Genomic DNA, 15,191 nt, shown 5'->3' on the forward strand with positions numbered 1-15,191 from the left:
GAGTGACGAGTGCGTCCATAGGATACTTTTTATTTATTTAAAGGATAAACTGATCCCTTAGTGATTATTAGAATTTTATGTTTCCGCATACAATTCATATAACTATATAAGTGCATCAATTCAACATTTTGACTATTATCTGACAATTTACCAAAAGGTAGGCTTAGACAATGCATGCATGCAATCCAAGCACCGTAAATGGGATAGTCTGATGAAAGTCTTAAGATTACCTTTATGAGGAGTATCTAACCAAAAGTTCCCAAATATTCGGTCGACTCCGAGACAAACACACTTAGTACTAAAAAGTGCTACAGAGTGGAATAACCCAAAAGCGTACAATACTATCCGATTCGCTTTTGGAATACCTTCCGATTAATGCCAAAAATATATCGACCATCTATTATAACCCACCATATAAACTATTTGAATCAAAACCCAAATCTAAACTAATCAAATAGTGATAATTTATCTCCTAGAGAGAATCAAACCATGACTAATATAGATATATACTAAATCCCAAAAGAGTTTACCACCACTTAGTTAAATATTACAAACTAATAGGTATAGAAATTTTAAGAGATCACTGAAGCTAGTACATATCTGCTCATGATGTCTGCTCAAGCTGTGGGGGTCTGTTCGTGTGACATTGACATTATTAACTCTGTATTCTCATATCAAATATTGACTGTAATCACATTGGTTTTATCATCACGCACGGGTTTGAAAGCTGATTGTGAAAGTAAAGTGCACTGTTTGAAAGCTTACAACAATTTTTACTAATTTTGGTTGATAACTGCATTATATATTTGGTCGACTTAAAATTTACTTTCCGTCGATATCAGTTCATGCACGCACAGAAAGTGTTAGTAGCAATCTCACAAGCTCAAATCCAAGAGTTTTTTTACACAGTAAAAAACATCCATTTTACTTGGAAGTGACTCGGGTTAAGAAACGACCGGTTTAAAACGGTGTGCTATAATACTAAACTGATTTATTGAATGCCTACCGGTTGAAACCGGTTTACTAATTTTCTTCACAGACACAATCTGGAGACTGGGGAGAGTTTGAATTTAGTAGGCATGGCGGCGACCAGAGCTTTGCTTGCCGCTATATCGTCGTCTTGTGCTCGCAGGATCAAAATCCAATCCTCAACCTCCTCCTCGTCTTCTTCTTGTTCAATTCTCCAGTTCCAAAGACGAGAGAGTATAATAATAGCTCGAAGTTTCTCGTCCGACACGAACTCCTCTCCCGACATATCCCGTCTTGCTGAGACAGCTCGAATCTCTCTCACCTCTGCCGAGGTACCCTTTTCACTTATTAATCGTTTGCGTTTCTCTAAATCTACTTCTTGTCGGAAATTGACTTTCTCCTCCCTCTTCTTTCCCCCTAGATTAAGGAATGTGAACCTAAGATTCGTCAAGTCATCGACTGGTAAATTAATGATTAAAGCTATTGTATTTACTGAGATTGGCTTTTGTAAATTGGTGGGAAAAAAATGCAGGTTTGGTCAGCTTCAACATGTTGATGTTAACAGTGTTGAGCCTGCGATTAGAGCAGGTCTGAATTCATTACACAATTATTTCACTGTCTTTGATCCTTACTCGATCTTTAAAAAAAAAAACAAATACTTGTAGAAATGGAAGGAGGAAGTTTGCGAGAGGATGCTCCCGAGACGTTTGAGAACAGGTTTGATCTTCATAACAGTAGAATTGATTATGGTTAAAGCTGTCTCTACTGAAGTTTTTGGTTTATTCTTATACAGGGATAGTATAAGAGCTTCTATTCCAAGCTTTGATGAGACATATCTAAAAGTCCCTAAAGTAGTAAACAAAGAGTGACTTTTGTTCAGGTACTCTACTCTCTAATCCACTGAGGAGGAATCATAGTATATCTACTTGTGATATTTTAGCTTCTTTTATATGTTCACAATCTTTGGGTGTGTCTTTCATGCGCAGCTTCACAGATTCATTCTCAGCTCCGGTCCTTGTTACATCATCTATGTTTTGTTTTTTTTTTTAAATTGTTTAGAAGAGAAGAACAAAGTAAAACATTGTATACGTTACCTAAACTCTATCCATTTCGTATACAGTGATCCTTGTTTGTAAACCAGGACCAAACAACATATAAAGTTCATACAACAAACACCAAAATAATCTTTATAGGTGAAGACATACATCATTTAAAACAGCAAAACAAACATTACATCCCAGAAAGATCCATCAAAGTTGAAAAAAACACACACAAGATGGATCTTGGCTTGGGAATCAAATAGTTAGCTATATATATTCATTCACCTGAAATATCTTTCCAATCAGCTCGTGCACTAGAAGACGCCTTTTAAAAAAAGAAAACAGCTCTCTTCACCGTGTTTTTGTATGATAAATTATGGTTTATGACTGCCAGAACAGTTCGGAGTCATCACTGTACAAGGAGTAATCTTGTATCTCGAGGTTTGCAACGTGCCAGTTCACAAGCTGGGATTGCAACACTTTGCACAAGAACAAAGCCACTGGGAATATCCACCATTCGTTCTCGTCCCTGCAAAACATATAAAGTAGCATGTTAGTTGATGTCGATGTGTTGTTAGGTTCGAACTTGAAAGATCATTCTCACATGCTAATGTTCCACGGCTCGAGATATGGAATCTTTTTCCCAGATGATGAGTCATGGTAATGAATATATCCACACACAAACGCAACAACCTGAGATTAAAAAAACAACAAGGGCAGAACTAGTAAGAGGAGACTGCAGAAACCAGAGAAGACAGTACCATTTCCATAAAGTAACTTACAACATTGACCAGTGATGTGAGGTTCCACAACGCATAAACGCGAGTGCGTTCAGCAGACCGCCTTGGTCCGTGGCTAAACAAAGCGCTGACACCAGCAGGGAACGGGAAGATGATGCTGAGAGGTAAAACAAACAAAGCGAGAAAAACGGCAACCACAGATATGGAGTAGAGCTGAAGCAGCGTGAGTAGCATTAGAGTTACATCTCCTAGGAGAAGCACCGAGATAACCAAACCAACCAGATCCTGATGGCCAACAGGTTTCGTGTTGTGAATCAAGAAGGAGATGAGTGAGAGGACATCTTTTTCTTCTTTGAGAAACTGTAAGCTACCAATGTCTATGATTGAGCTACTTAGAGACTGTGTGAAATGCTGCTGTTCTGTTTCATCGACATGTCTTTGTGATGCCACTTCATCTACAATGGTGTGAACAAGGATCCCATACTGACAAGACGAAGAAGGAGAAGCCTGAAACCTAGCTAGGTCAACACGTACACCATGTCTTCTCAAGGCAGGGTTTCCATGAGTTTCAATCCATCTCATAACCGAGCGAAACGTGGACCTTAGCTTCCCTTGCTGAACCAAGCGTAGCTGAGCGTTCAGACCAGCAACAAAGCGGTACCAAGTTGTTGGTGAGACCACCTATCAAAAGAAGGTGATATTCAGTAACGACGATAGTTACAGTCACTGACACAACTCTTCAAGAACAAGAAAAGACCCAACCTGACTCAAAAGACTGGTCAGAATATCATCGCTCTGGAGTGAGTAATAAGCCATGTAACTCCCATCACCTCCAAAAACTAAAGGCATTGGGAGTCTTTGATGAACAGGAGGAGGAAGATCGTTTCTCTTTTCGTCGCCACCAAGGAAGAAATCTAGATGAGCTAGCATTAAATCAGGACTAGCAGCTACCTGCACATAAGCTTAAATCTATTAGCCTATGGTTGGCCCTTTTAGTTTTCTTTTTTAATAATTGGATATGATGTACCTTTAGCCCCTCATATAAAGCTCTTGACCGACACGAGCGTAGACAAGAATGGTCATATTCTGACCGAACAAAGTCACGGAGTTTCTGAAACTTCAGCCTCCTACGTGATTGCTGCCATGACCATGCAAGAGAATAGACAATAATTGAAAGCACTACGTAAATAGCACCTTCCCACCATTGGTATGCAGCTATAGCATTGATCTCGTCAACAAATCCATTAAACGCAGCCTCGTACCTAGAAAAAGAACCAAATGAGGAGACAAAGACAAATGGTATCTCATAAACACCAACAGCTAATGACTACTAACTTACACGATCTCCTTTATTTCATCTGGTGGTGTATGAGAAAGATGCCAAGGTTCACTGAAAGTATTAGGGCCTAAGAAATATATCCTATGCATGTGTCCCTGTGATTCCTCCACTCTGCTTGTCTCCATCACCTTAATAAGATAAAGACAAATAATGTATAGGACCTAAAAAAACTGTATATAGAGCCATCTGGAAACTAATGTATGTTGAAGGGAACTAGTTTGTTAATTGACACACATACTAAGGTGTGGAGAATGATTATTTTGTTATAGCCTAGCAAAACATACTGCGTTAGTAAACTTCTACAAGAAAAATCAGTAGGGAGCACTAAAGGGGCTCAACATAAAAGACAAGACTTGAGCAAACCTCGTTTAATGACTCTAGGAATGGGAATGAGTGATCAATCTGAGAGCCATGATGAGTTGTTGTGGCAGCTCCGTGTGCCTCCTCGCCGCTAACGAATTTCATCCGGGCGACGCTGAAAACAAGTGCAAGTAGAAGGAGCACAACCACTAATAGAATGCCAAACAGCCAGGGTCCACCAAATGTGTATATTAACTCTTCAAGTCTAGTATAACAGTGTGGCATGTGGTATCTATCCGAAACGCATTGGTATGGACATGGCGTTTCCGCAACACCACCTGGTCAAAGAAACAAGTAAACACACAAAAGGCATTTCCTCATTATTAAGATCTTTCCATTTATAGTTATGTGATTCAAGGACTCATAGACTGATCACAGTTTCTCATTTAAAAGAAGTACCTCGAACAGTGACATAAACAGCACGACGGGGAATATCTCTAGCAGGACAAAGATGACAAAGAGCTTCATCAGATCCGGTAACATTCTTATAAGTCCCAGCTGGACATTCCTGTAGTAGATTGATGAAACATGTAAATGGTTGAAGCGTGTTAAACCAAAAATGTTGTGGATAGAAACAAGGACACATACGAGAGTTCAACACTACCTCACAGTATAGACCATAGAGCCCTTTTGGACAAGCTTTACCAGTCAAAGTTCCCGCCTCTCCAACGTTTTCTTCACTAGCACCCAACCCTCCTCTGTAATTAACAGTAGCATCAGACGTTATGTTCGAAAACGTATTAAGCTCACAGTTTGTTGTGTAACGAACTTTTTTTTTTAACAAACCTTACATAAACTCTTCCCTCTACATTGGCAATGTGGTGATAGACATCACCAGTTGGAATGTCTGACCAATGAAAATGAATCCTTCCACCACTCCCACCACCACCTCCCTTTAGACTACCATTTCCTCCAATACTAGATAGAACCGCAGACCTAGCTATGTCAAGTGTGCGCAAGAAAAAAAGCACTGTTCCACCTGAACCACCACCAGGTCCTAGACTTGAATTACTTATGGCTCTCAGCGTCTTCCTGGGACTTTCACCATCAGTTGTTATCGATCCCTCAAGTGATAGGCTTGAAAGTGGGTGCTCAAGAGAACCAATCACTTCACAATACATTTCAAGAAGAGTTAGTATATAGGTAAGTGAAACCAATCACTTCTCTATTAGACATTACATGACTTTACCAATGATTCCTCCACCAGCAACTGAATCTGTTGACTCTTCATTTCCACTTCCACTGCCAAGTTCACACGGTAGATCAACATTTCCGTAAGAGTCACCACCCTCGATGCAAGTATGATTGTAACACCCGCTTCCGCCTTTACCGCCATGTCCACCACCACTCCCAACACCGCTTCTCAGAAACCTACCTTTCCCAACTCCACCTTTGCAGCCTGTGTTCCATAGTTAAATATCTCAAAAAACTGGTTCATAGTACAAATGAAAAACGACTGTGTGTGTGTGCCTTACCCATCCCGTCTGCAGTTATTGTTCCAGAGGACCGGACAACTACCGTTCTTGCCAGATGGAAATTGACAACAGATCCTTTGATGAGACCTTCAACAGTAATATCCTCAACACGGCAAATCTGCAACAGACACCAGTTAGAACATGCAAAACATACTTCGCCTCATCATGTTTCTTCTGTAAATAAGCACCTGAAGAGTGAATGGAAGGGATGAATTGACATTGCAATCTTCGGGAGGGTGGAGTAGTTCAACAGGACAATCTTCTCGTTGACAGTAAAGCTTTGGAGTACTTTAAAATAAACCAAACATAAAAGTTTTACCAGTATCAGTACAACAAAGTAAAATGTAATAAAAGATAAATGACTTTTGTAGAAGGTCACATCCGACAACCTTCTCGGAACTTACAGGCCACCAGTTGATACATTCTGCAAAGGACCACGCAAGACCGCTCCAGCTCCAACCTTCACAAATCATAAAAATAGCTGTTAGCAAGTGATACCTTTTGTCTTCTTACAGGGTTTACCTATGTTAAACTCGTATATCCTGAATATAAAAAAGAGCTTTACTTTGTCCCTATAGTTAATCCACTATAAGTTCAGAGAAGCATCAATGAAAGCTTCAAATCTTTTATTATTCACACACAGTAAATGTAACAGCCCACAAAAGCTAACAGAGTCCACAAGCATACAAAAATACGATCCAGTTTATGTTTCTTACCTGGATACTATAAAATAGAGATAAAATTAGACGCTGTGCTTCAATAGTATCTCCTGTGCCTGTTAGATTTAACAGACCTTGCCCGTGTACTCCTAGGTTTCCATTGGATTGTATCACAGATGACTCCTGTATGGAAGAAAAAACACATAGTAGAATATCAAGCTTGTATATAATTCAGCAGAAAGATGAAGAAAAGATTATTATATGATTAAAATACCTTGAGCACTAACAAATTACTAATTTCTATCATTGAAGTTCCCAAAATTGTCACACCACCACCATCAATAAACATTCTAGACTTCAACATCAAAAACACCTTGACATTCATTCGTAAAGCCCCAAACACCTGATATATATATATATAGCATAGAGATCCAGACAGTACAAGTAAGAAATAAATGAATAAATAAACTGAACAAATATTCAAAATTCATGTGTGTTTTTCAAAATTTAATCGTGTACCTTGATAGCAGAATGGCTCATCAAGAGTTCCTCTGCAAATAATTCGAATTCCGAAGTAGCATAACGAGGAAGCCCAAAGTTTAACTCTCCACCATTTGACAAACTTATTGATCCTTGAACCTGTACAAGTACAACCAGAAAAATATATAATACCACCAACTTGTTCATAGGAAACTAACTACTCACATGGCTTTAGAGAACAAAAGATGATGTTTACAAAATTAAGAATCTTATCTAATTTTTCACAAACCTGGACACGGCTCCAACGCAAGGGAACAGAAACTTTAGCCATGTTTTGGATATACAAATTAGTGTAGAGGCGATGGTAAGGGAACTCCAGGATAAGAGTGTCTGTATACGTTGTCTTATTCTCGTTGTCGATCTTTAAGCTCTCTGAAATAACATCATACATAGTCCCAGCAGCTCCAGCATTTTCTTGACAACCAAAACTACTACCTCCTACAAAAATAAAAATTTACAATTGAACTGTCACAACTACTTCAACACCAAAGTGTACCTCACCACTATCAATTTAAGGAATGGCTATAGACCAAACTGAAGCTAACCATGGACAAAGATTTTAGGATCAGAATGACGGCTGAATACATCAACAGATACACGTCCACCACCTCCACCAGCATAACCATCACCTCCAGACGCACTTATACGACCAATCCCTGCCCTGCGGCATGAACCAAAACAGTATTTTCAGAGATCAAATCTACAACCAAAGCATGACAAAAACTCTCATTAGAAGTTTGGAGCTTTCTGATCTTCAGTTCTCACTCTTCACTTCCAAAGCAAATCAAAGTGGCTTAAAAAAGGCAGATGCTACATGCAGCAAAAATTAAAGGTCTAAGCTTTTATAACCCTAGACCTTAGCATTAAGAGTCAACTCCATAACTTATCTTTTTTTTCCTAAACACATCACTAAACCAATGTAAAGCCATAAGAAATCTATTATCTAAACACTTTCCCATTAAAGAAAGAGCCAAAAAAGAGTGAAAATGACAAAAAGAAGAAAAGTGTTTCTACATTTTATGTGCCAAGACGAAGATGCTGCCGCCGGACCCACCACCACCTTTAACTCCACCACTGGCCCCATCAGCCAAAACGCTGCCGTTTAGCCCCACACACCCTACCACCTCCATCGCCACTTTTCCGCCGCCACCTCCACCGTAATCAACCTCATTGCTCGTGGACCCACCTCTGCTCCCATAAACCTCCGGCTTCTCAAGAGACGACCAACCGTACACATCGCCGCCCCACACGTCCCCCGGAAGCTTCGCCGTCGTATCGGTCAAGCAGCACGCGCCTCTCCCACCGTATCCCCCACCGGCTCCCTCAACTCCCTCCGGCGTACCGCTCGCCTCCTCCGGCGGCTCCCCAGCCAATCCAGTCGTGTCCACCGCCGATCCAATCCCGAATTCGGCGTTCTCCGCCGCGAGACGGAAGGCTCCGGCGATAACCGTGGAGTTCTCAGCCAATGAGAAGTTCCCGGAGATGTTGACCGTGATCGAACATCCCGGAAACTGGCAGACCAATCTGACGCCGGGCAAGACGTGGAGGTTGCCCCTGCCGGAGATGTAAGAGTCACGTGTGAGATTCAAATCGGCGACGAGCTTACACGTGGAGTCCAAAGAGCCGACGCCGCCTAAGTCATCGACACATGAAACGGACGGTTCGTCGTCAGGGTGAGGCTCCGGCGCCGGAGAAGGTGGTGACGGCGGATTGTAGTCTCCGTCGATTAGTTTCGAATTTGTAGAAACGGTGTAGAGGATGATTATGAAGAAGGCGAAAGGGAGATGGAACCTCATCGTTGGAATTGGAATCAGAATCATGTAGAGATCAGATGATGAGGGAAGCCATGATTACACCAATCTTCTTAACCGTTGCGTCTCTACGAAGATTCAAATTCAGAAATTGTGAGGATTTATACGAAGAGACAGAACAGAGGTTTGAAGATATCGTGATACTCTGTGTCTGAACAGAGGTGGGAGAAGAAAGAAGGAGATTATTTGCTTTGTGTAGAGAGAGAGAGCGAAGAGGTTGAAGGAACGAAGGAAGCGAGAGGCGCGCTTTGTTTGGTAAAATGGTGAGAGAGATTTTTAGAAAGCTTTTAGCTTTCGCGTTACACGTGAGACTTTTTTTTTTATGTGAGCCAATGAGTTTATGACATGTGTTTATTTATAAACGACCAAACTGAATTAAAGACCTTTGGTTACGGTCATCAAACTTTACTTTTACTTAATTAATCCGTGTGTTACGAATAAAAACACAACTGATTTAGTTTAATTTAATTTAATGAATCCTTATGTTAGGACATTTCTTTAATTTAATAAAATCCTTATGTTAAAATATAATCCTTCGTTGATTGTAGTGGTTAGAGTCTTTCACTGGATATTACTGTGAGTTCATTAATGATTGACCAGTGTAAATGTCTTTAATAGTAAAAATGTTCGATGCTCCTGGTTGTAAAAAAATATATTTTCACCAATCGATTGTTTAAAAAAAGTGTTTTCACCAATCGATTGTTTTTTACTTTTTTTTCTTTCTGAGAAAGGGTTTGAAATTTATCTTGAAGGTTGTAGGCCACAAGCACTGTTGGGAATCATTTACGAGTCATAAAGTCACTGTAAAAATATGGAGTCAAATGAAAAACTCAAATAATGACCCAATGTTATCTCATGTTAATGTACACAAACCAGCAATGCAATCTCTTAGCTGACTAGCAACGTCTTAACCAGCAATGCAATCTCTTATGTTATTGTTTTGTAGTTTTCACAAATCATATTTGCCTTTTTTTCAATTATTCAGTGAAATATAATAACTTCACGAGACAAAGAAAATACTTCACATTAGGTTCAGTAGCAATATGAAAAAAGTATTCACTCACTGTTGACTCTAGAATACAATGTGCCAAACTTCCACTCTACCATTTTCACGTCTATGGTTCTTTTTCAAGTCTAGGGGTTGCAATACAATTTTCTGACATGACCTTGTGGATTAATAACTAGGGAAAATTGGATAAATGGAACACTTTCAACTTGAATTTGTCCCTCTAATATTTTTTCTTAGTTAGTTGGAAAAATAGGATTTATATTAATGTTAATACCATAATACCCTCAGATTAACCAAATTAAATTCTCAGTTAAATACATAATATAATTAAATTAGATTTTCTTTTATTTTAAAATGTAAAAAACAAGAAAAGATAAATACGTGTTTACCCTAATTATTTTCTAATTCTTTGATCTTCTTCGTCGAAGCTTTTGAAGCTCTTCAATGGCGATTTTGGCCTGAGGAGAATCACCCCTTCTTCCTGATTAAGCTTACCTTTGATATTGTTTTGATTGGATGATCTTTGGTCCGGTTCCTAAAAATCTCGCCGGAAAACCGTGAATCGGCTGGTCACCGCCGCGAGTTGATCCTATTCGCTGAGTTAATCGTTAAAACTTCTAAGTTCATTGCTTTATAGAATTTAAACTTGATATCACATTATATGTTACAGTTTTGTATTATTTGCACAAAAACTTACGAAACTAACCACTGAAAGCGCAAGAAAAAAAAAGAAAACGGCTCCAGATTTCGCAGTAAGAAGGTGGAAGACGAGGACAATATTGTCATTTAGCATTTCATTTAACCTAATCCTTACAAAATAGACCAAAACGACAGCAGTGGCTATCAAACCCGGGTTCTGCAGGTTTAAAAAGAGCAACAAAGACCACTACACCACGTTTACAACACAAGATATTCGAACTTATGTAGTATATATCCATATCTCTATATTAAAGCTCTAAAATAACTTCCCGATTAAATCTCTGTATAATCCCGATTAATTCATTACGCGCTAGGTCCTACCCGACCGCACGCGTTACGCCTAGCGTAGTTTAGAACAAGGGGAAAATTGTCGTGGGTGGTGGGTTCAAACTGCAGATCTACGTACGTATTTTACTTTTATTTGATTGAATTTTAATTAATTTAAGGATCATAGGAGAGAATATACTATGAAAGATATGAAAGATTTATGGTAGATTTAGGAAACATTTTTAACCGAATATGGAAGTTTCCATATTTTTTGGATTTGCCTAGAATATGTATACTAACTACGCAGAACATCATATAGTATGTGAGAAATATATTCTACCTTGAAGCGTCATATAAGGTAAAAAGCAGAACAAGTTATGGCATGTAATGTAGCCGAGCTATATCATTGAGTTGTGGCTATATATCGTTATCAAGATGTAGGTAGACCGAAGACATCTTTTTGATTATAACATAACTGATTTTATCTTTGCCAGAATATACAAGAAATGTTAGTTTATGGCATATATCCTTGATATATCTTGTTTAAAATTTAGAATCCGATTTATAAACTAAGTAGATTACCAGAATGAGTATTCTAACTGTAGGTAGAAGATAAAATAAAATATGATTCTAAATCTTTTTGAAAAAAAATTAAATATATATATTGTCATACTTATGTTTCTAACCGTTTTCATATTTTTTTACATTTTTAAAATTCAATTTACTATTTTTTCCATTAAAGAAAGGTAAAACATGTCCAAAATTGACAAAAGTATGAGAAATCCTATTGTGACAAACAAAAGTTCAAAGTATCCCATTTTTCTAATTCTCCTTAATAACTATGACATGTTAAATATAGAAAATAAGAAACAAACTAGATTAAGTTGGAGAAACTAGAAATCTAGTTAACATATTTATAAAAAAACGAGACCAAAGTAATGACGAGGTTTTTTTGCTGAAGTGACAGTTTAACGGTTAATCAAAGAGGGGTCCAACTAATCTTTCTGATTATTATTTTGGAAATGTATGTTTATGTGTTGGAGAATCATGTAGATAGTACTTGTCACGTTTAATGATAAAATATTGATTACCAAACTAAAAGGATAATGACGACAGTAATGTGGATGTAATGACGGGTCGACTTAAAGGGAATACTTCGGGGTTGATTAGTCATGAAGCTATGTTATATTATGTACGTGTGGCTTTGCGAAACCGACATCAAGCCAAATGGCAAGAGAATATATTGACTTTTGTTCAACGTGTTTTGTCTGTTGAGGATTCCTCAAACAGGTTGCGTGTTGGTGCGTTTCCACTATTATACATTCTTTTAGTTGTTTGGGGGTGACATTTATGTTAGAAAGGAAGAAAGCTTAGCACATGAGCAAGGTGTTCTACGTTGTTGGTTAAATAGATTCATAACGTGTGTTTTATATCACACCAAACAAGATGTTGATCTAAACGTCGAACTAGCCGACTTACGAGACACTTGTGACACAATCATTTTCTTTGTCGGCGTGAGATTAATCATGTTAAGACGGTCGGAGACTAAAGATATATATACTGTCTACCTTCAAAACGAATCGATAGTGAAGATTTTCACAAGCTATATCAATAAGTACACACGGGTTTCTGAACAATCAAGATCAATATGTTTTCTACGTGTATACGTATGTGAAAAATAATTGAATTAGCCTATCCTTGAAAGATTAGCAATTATTAAATGGGCTGGATTGTCGAGTTGGACTATCGATCCGAATCCAATAATAAATAAAATAATCTAATAATTGTAGTCCACTAACCTCCTTGTAAGAGAAGTTGACCCTTGAGAGGATTTGATTTTTTCTGCTCTTTAGTGTATGATTTTGATTATGGGAGGACATGGGACATGTAATAGCTGAATATGTTGTCATTTGAAATATTTTACGGTAAAACATTATGATTACTGTTACAGTCTAAGTGCTAACGCTAGATTGAATCATTTAACCATTAGTTGGTTAATACGCATAAGAGTAAGTTGACTTAACAATTACCGAGTAATAAAGATAATCGTGGACAGTTGGACGTAGGGATAAATCTTGATTAATCATGGCTTGAGTTCATGATTGGATTATGCTAGGTCTGGAGTTTTCTACCTTTTTAATTAGTTTGTTTAATTAATTAGTGCCCATGGTCTTGCTTAATGCTTAGTAAGAATCAGCGGTTCTGTTAGTTCTTAAGATATAACCGGATCGAATTTTACTTGACCGACCGGCGGGTCCGGTTCTTAAGATATAACCGGTTCTGTTAATCACTTGTCTTTCTGCTCCGTAAAGCACCACCACCACGATCAGAAGAAGCAGAAGAAGAAGAAGAAGAAGGAGAATCGTGTGGAGAAGGGAGATGGTGAACTATGTGCTTAAAATAACGGCAGATCTCGAGAATCTCACTAATCTCCAGCCTTCCGGTGGCTGCGACGATCCCAACTTCCCTTACCTCTTCAAGGTTTCCTCAATCTTCGATTCTGATTCTAACTTTGTTAGGGTTTCATTGTCTCGCTTATGTGGATGTAATGATGATTTAACGAATACTCTCCGTTGCTTGAGCTGCTCAGTGTACTTGTAGGATTATCAGTAAAGCTTTAAGTCTTTCCTGTTTATGGTTTCAATTTTTTTTTGTGTATTGAAGCTCTATCTCATGGAACTGAGCTTGATTAGGGTTTACTTGGGTGTTAGCGCTTCTTCTCCATTGCTTTGGGGCTGCTCATGGTACTTGTAGGATTTAGCATTGAATCTCTGTCTCATATCAAAATCCATGGAACTGAGCTTGATAGAATAGTATACTTCTTCAATGATGATGATGACAGACACAGTATATGATTCTCCTTGGTGTTCTTGCTAGTTTTGTTACATAGGAACAAGTCAGTTTTAATTCTTTATTGTCTTCTTCTCTCGCTTTTTAGCATGAAAACATTAACAGAATGTTTTTTATGTGTGTGTGTGTGTATAGTTGAAATGTGAAAGATGCGGAGAGGTGACTCAGAAGGAAACATGTGTGACTTTGAATGAGACTTTTACTCCTCCTGGTGGCAGGGGTTCTTGTCATCTTGTTCAGAAGGTAAAATCATTCATCTTCACTCTCTCCTCTTCATCTCTTTATGCTTTTGGATTTGATTTTTTGATGGTTTGTCTCCTTCCTTGAGTTATTATTATAGTGTAAGTTCTGTGGAAGGGAAGGGAATGTGACAATGATCCCGGGGAAAGGTCGACCTTTAACTCTTGAAGATTCCGAGGCTGGAGAACATGCTCCTCTTATGGTCTTTGACTGTCGAGGATATGAGCCAATCGATTTCGGGTTTGGCGGATTTTGGAAAGCTCAAGCTGTAAGTTCACACTTAGTTTTCTAATACCTTACTACTTTAAGCTCTCATGAGTTGAGTTTTTTTGGCCTAAACAGGAATCTGGAACTAAGTTTGATGAGATTGATTTGTCGAGCGGAGAGGAGTTCACGGAGTATGATGAGAAGGGCGAGTGCCCGGTTATGATATCAAACTTCCGTGCAAGCTTCACCGTCACCAAGTAAAGTAGCTGAGCGTCTATTCTTCTATCTTCTGATTCTCTCTGCACACTTAGGTGTATGTAAAAACAATGAGAAGATTGTTACTCAAGTTCTAATAAAGTTGCTACGTTCTGAAACTTATTCCCATGTTCTTCCGCTGTTCTGCTACAAAAAAGCATCCAAAAGTATGAGAATGTGCAAGGAGATATATCAAACAAACATGCATGCTTTAACTTTAGCTTCTACACGCATTTGTACACTGAAGAGGGAATGCTCATGAGATATACAGAGTGAGTGAGGGTATTGGTACTTGTATAAACAAACGTGTGAAGAGGGCTCAACGGACCAGGTGGGACTGAATCTTGTGACTGTTTTTTTCTTTTTCTTCCGAATATATGGTGGTGATATTATCTTTGTTCAGATGTTTTTATCAAATTGATATAGCAATTACACAAGAGTTTGGAAACAACAAAAATTGAATGATTCACGTTATGAGCTCCAATAGCTATAAATAGATTCCCGTGACGTGTGTCCGAAATGTCAACGTCCTTGTTGCTTTTATCCCACGACACACACCACTCCTAACTTCTATATCATTCCATTACTAAGTAATAATCACACGACGTAACATACAACGGTAGATATACACATACGTTCACACTCATAGGCAAACACGCAGAGATCTCTGAGTAAGCTGTTTTTTTGTCATCCATCTTTGATTAGTCTTTATTTGTTTCTTCGCAAGTGTG

General features: G+C 38.4%; 3 protein-coding genes across 3 annotated transcripts; 2 read left to right on the top strand and 1 right to left on the bottom strand.

The window, feature by feature from the left end:
• Positions 1-995: 995 nt before the first annotated feature.
• On the top strand, positions 996-2,106 carry LOC130511962 (glutamyl-tRNA(Gln) amidotransferase subunit C, chloroplastic/mitochondrial-like). Its single transcript, XM_057009927.1, has 6 exons — positions 996-1,301; positions 1,391-1,431; positions 1,502-1,557; positions 1,635-1,686; positions 1,763-1,849; positions 1,956-2,106. Exons 1-5 carry the CDS (start codon positions 1,080-1,082, stop codon positions 1,836-1,838), a joined length of 447 nt encoding a protein of 148 aa, XP_056865907.1. The 5' UTR covers positions 996-1,079; the 3' UTR covers positions 1,839-1,849; positions 1,956-2,106.
• On the bottom strand, positions 1,953-9,197 carry LOC130511961 (uncharacterized). Its single transcript, XM_057009926.1, has 20 exons — positions 8,137-9,197; positions 7,668-7,783; positions 7,352-7,560; positions 7,102-7,221; positions 6,857-6,985; positions 6,640-6,765; positions 6,328-6,383; positions 6,112-6,211; positions 5,924-6,041; positions 5,638-5,847; positions 5,235-5,556; positions 5,053-5,146; positions 4,848-4,956; positions 4,452-4,726; positions 4,089-4,216; positions 3,777-4,011; positions 3,512-3,700; positions 2,792-3,430; positions 2,614-2,702; positions 1,953-2,538 (listed from the first exon to the last, which is right to left on the bottom strand). The coding sequence occupies exons 1-20, from the start codon at positions 8,940-8,942 to the stop codon at positions 2,391-2,393; spliced, it is 4,218 nt and encodes a 1,405-aa protein (XP_056865906.1). The 5' UTR covers positions 8,943-9,197; the 3' UTR covers positions 1,953-2,390.
• A 4,017-nt stretch (positions 9,198-13,214) lies between these two features.
• Positions 13,215-14,583, top strand: LOC108849039 (uncharacterized). The gene is made up of 4 exons (XM_018622537.1): positions 13,215-13,389; positions 13,894-14,001; positions 14,099-14,266; positions 14,341-14,583. The coding sequence occupies exons 1-4, from the start codon at positions 13,288-13,290 to the stop codon at positions 14,464-14,466; spliced, it is 504 nt and encodes a 167-aa protein (XP_018478039.1). The 5' UTR covers positions 13,215-13,287; the 3' UTR covers positions 14,467-14,583.
• The last annotated feature ends 608 nt before the right edge of the window (positions 14,584-15,191 follow it).

This window comes from Raphanus sativus, chromosome 4 (genome assembly GCF_000801105.2).
Source record: "Raphanus sativus cultivar WK10039 chromosome 4, ASM80110v3, whole genome shotgun sequence".
Classification (NCBI taxonomy): domain Eukaryota; kingdom Viridiplantae; phylum Streptophyta; class Magnoliopsida; order Brassicales; family Brassicaceae; genus Raphanus; species Raphanus sativus.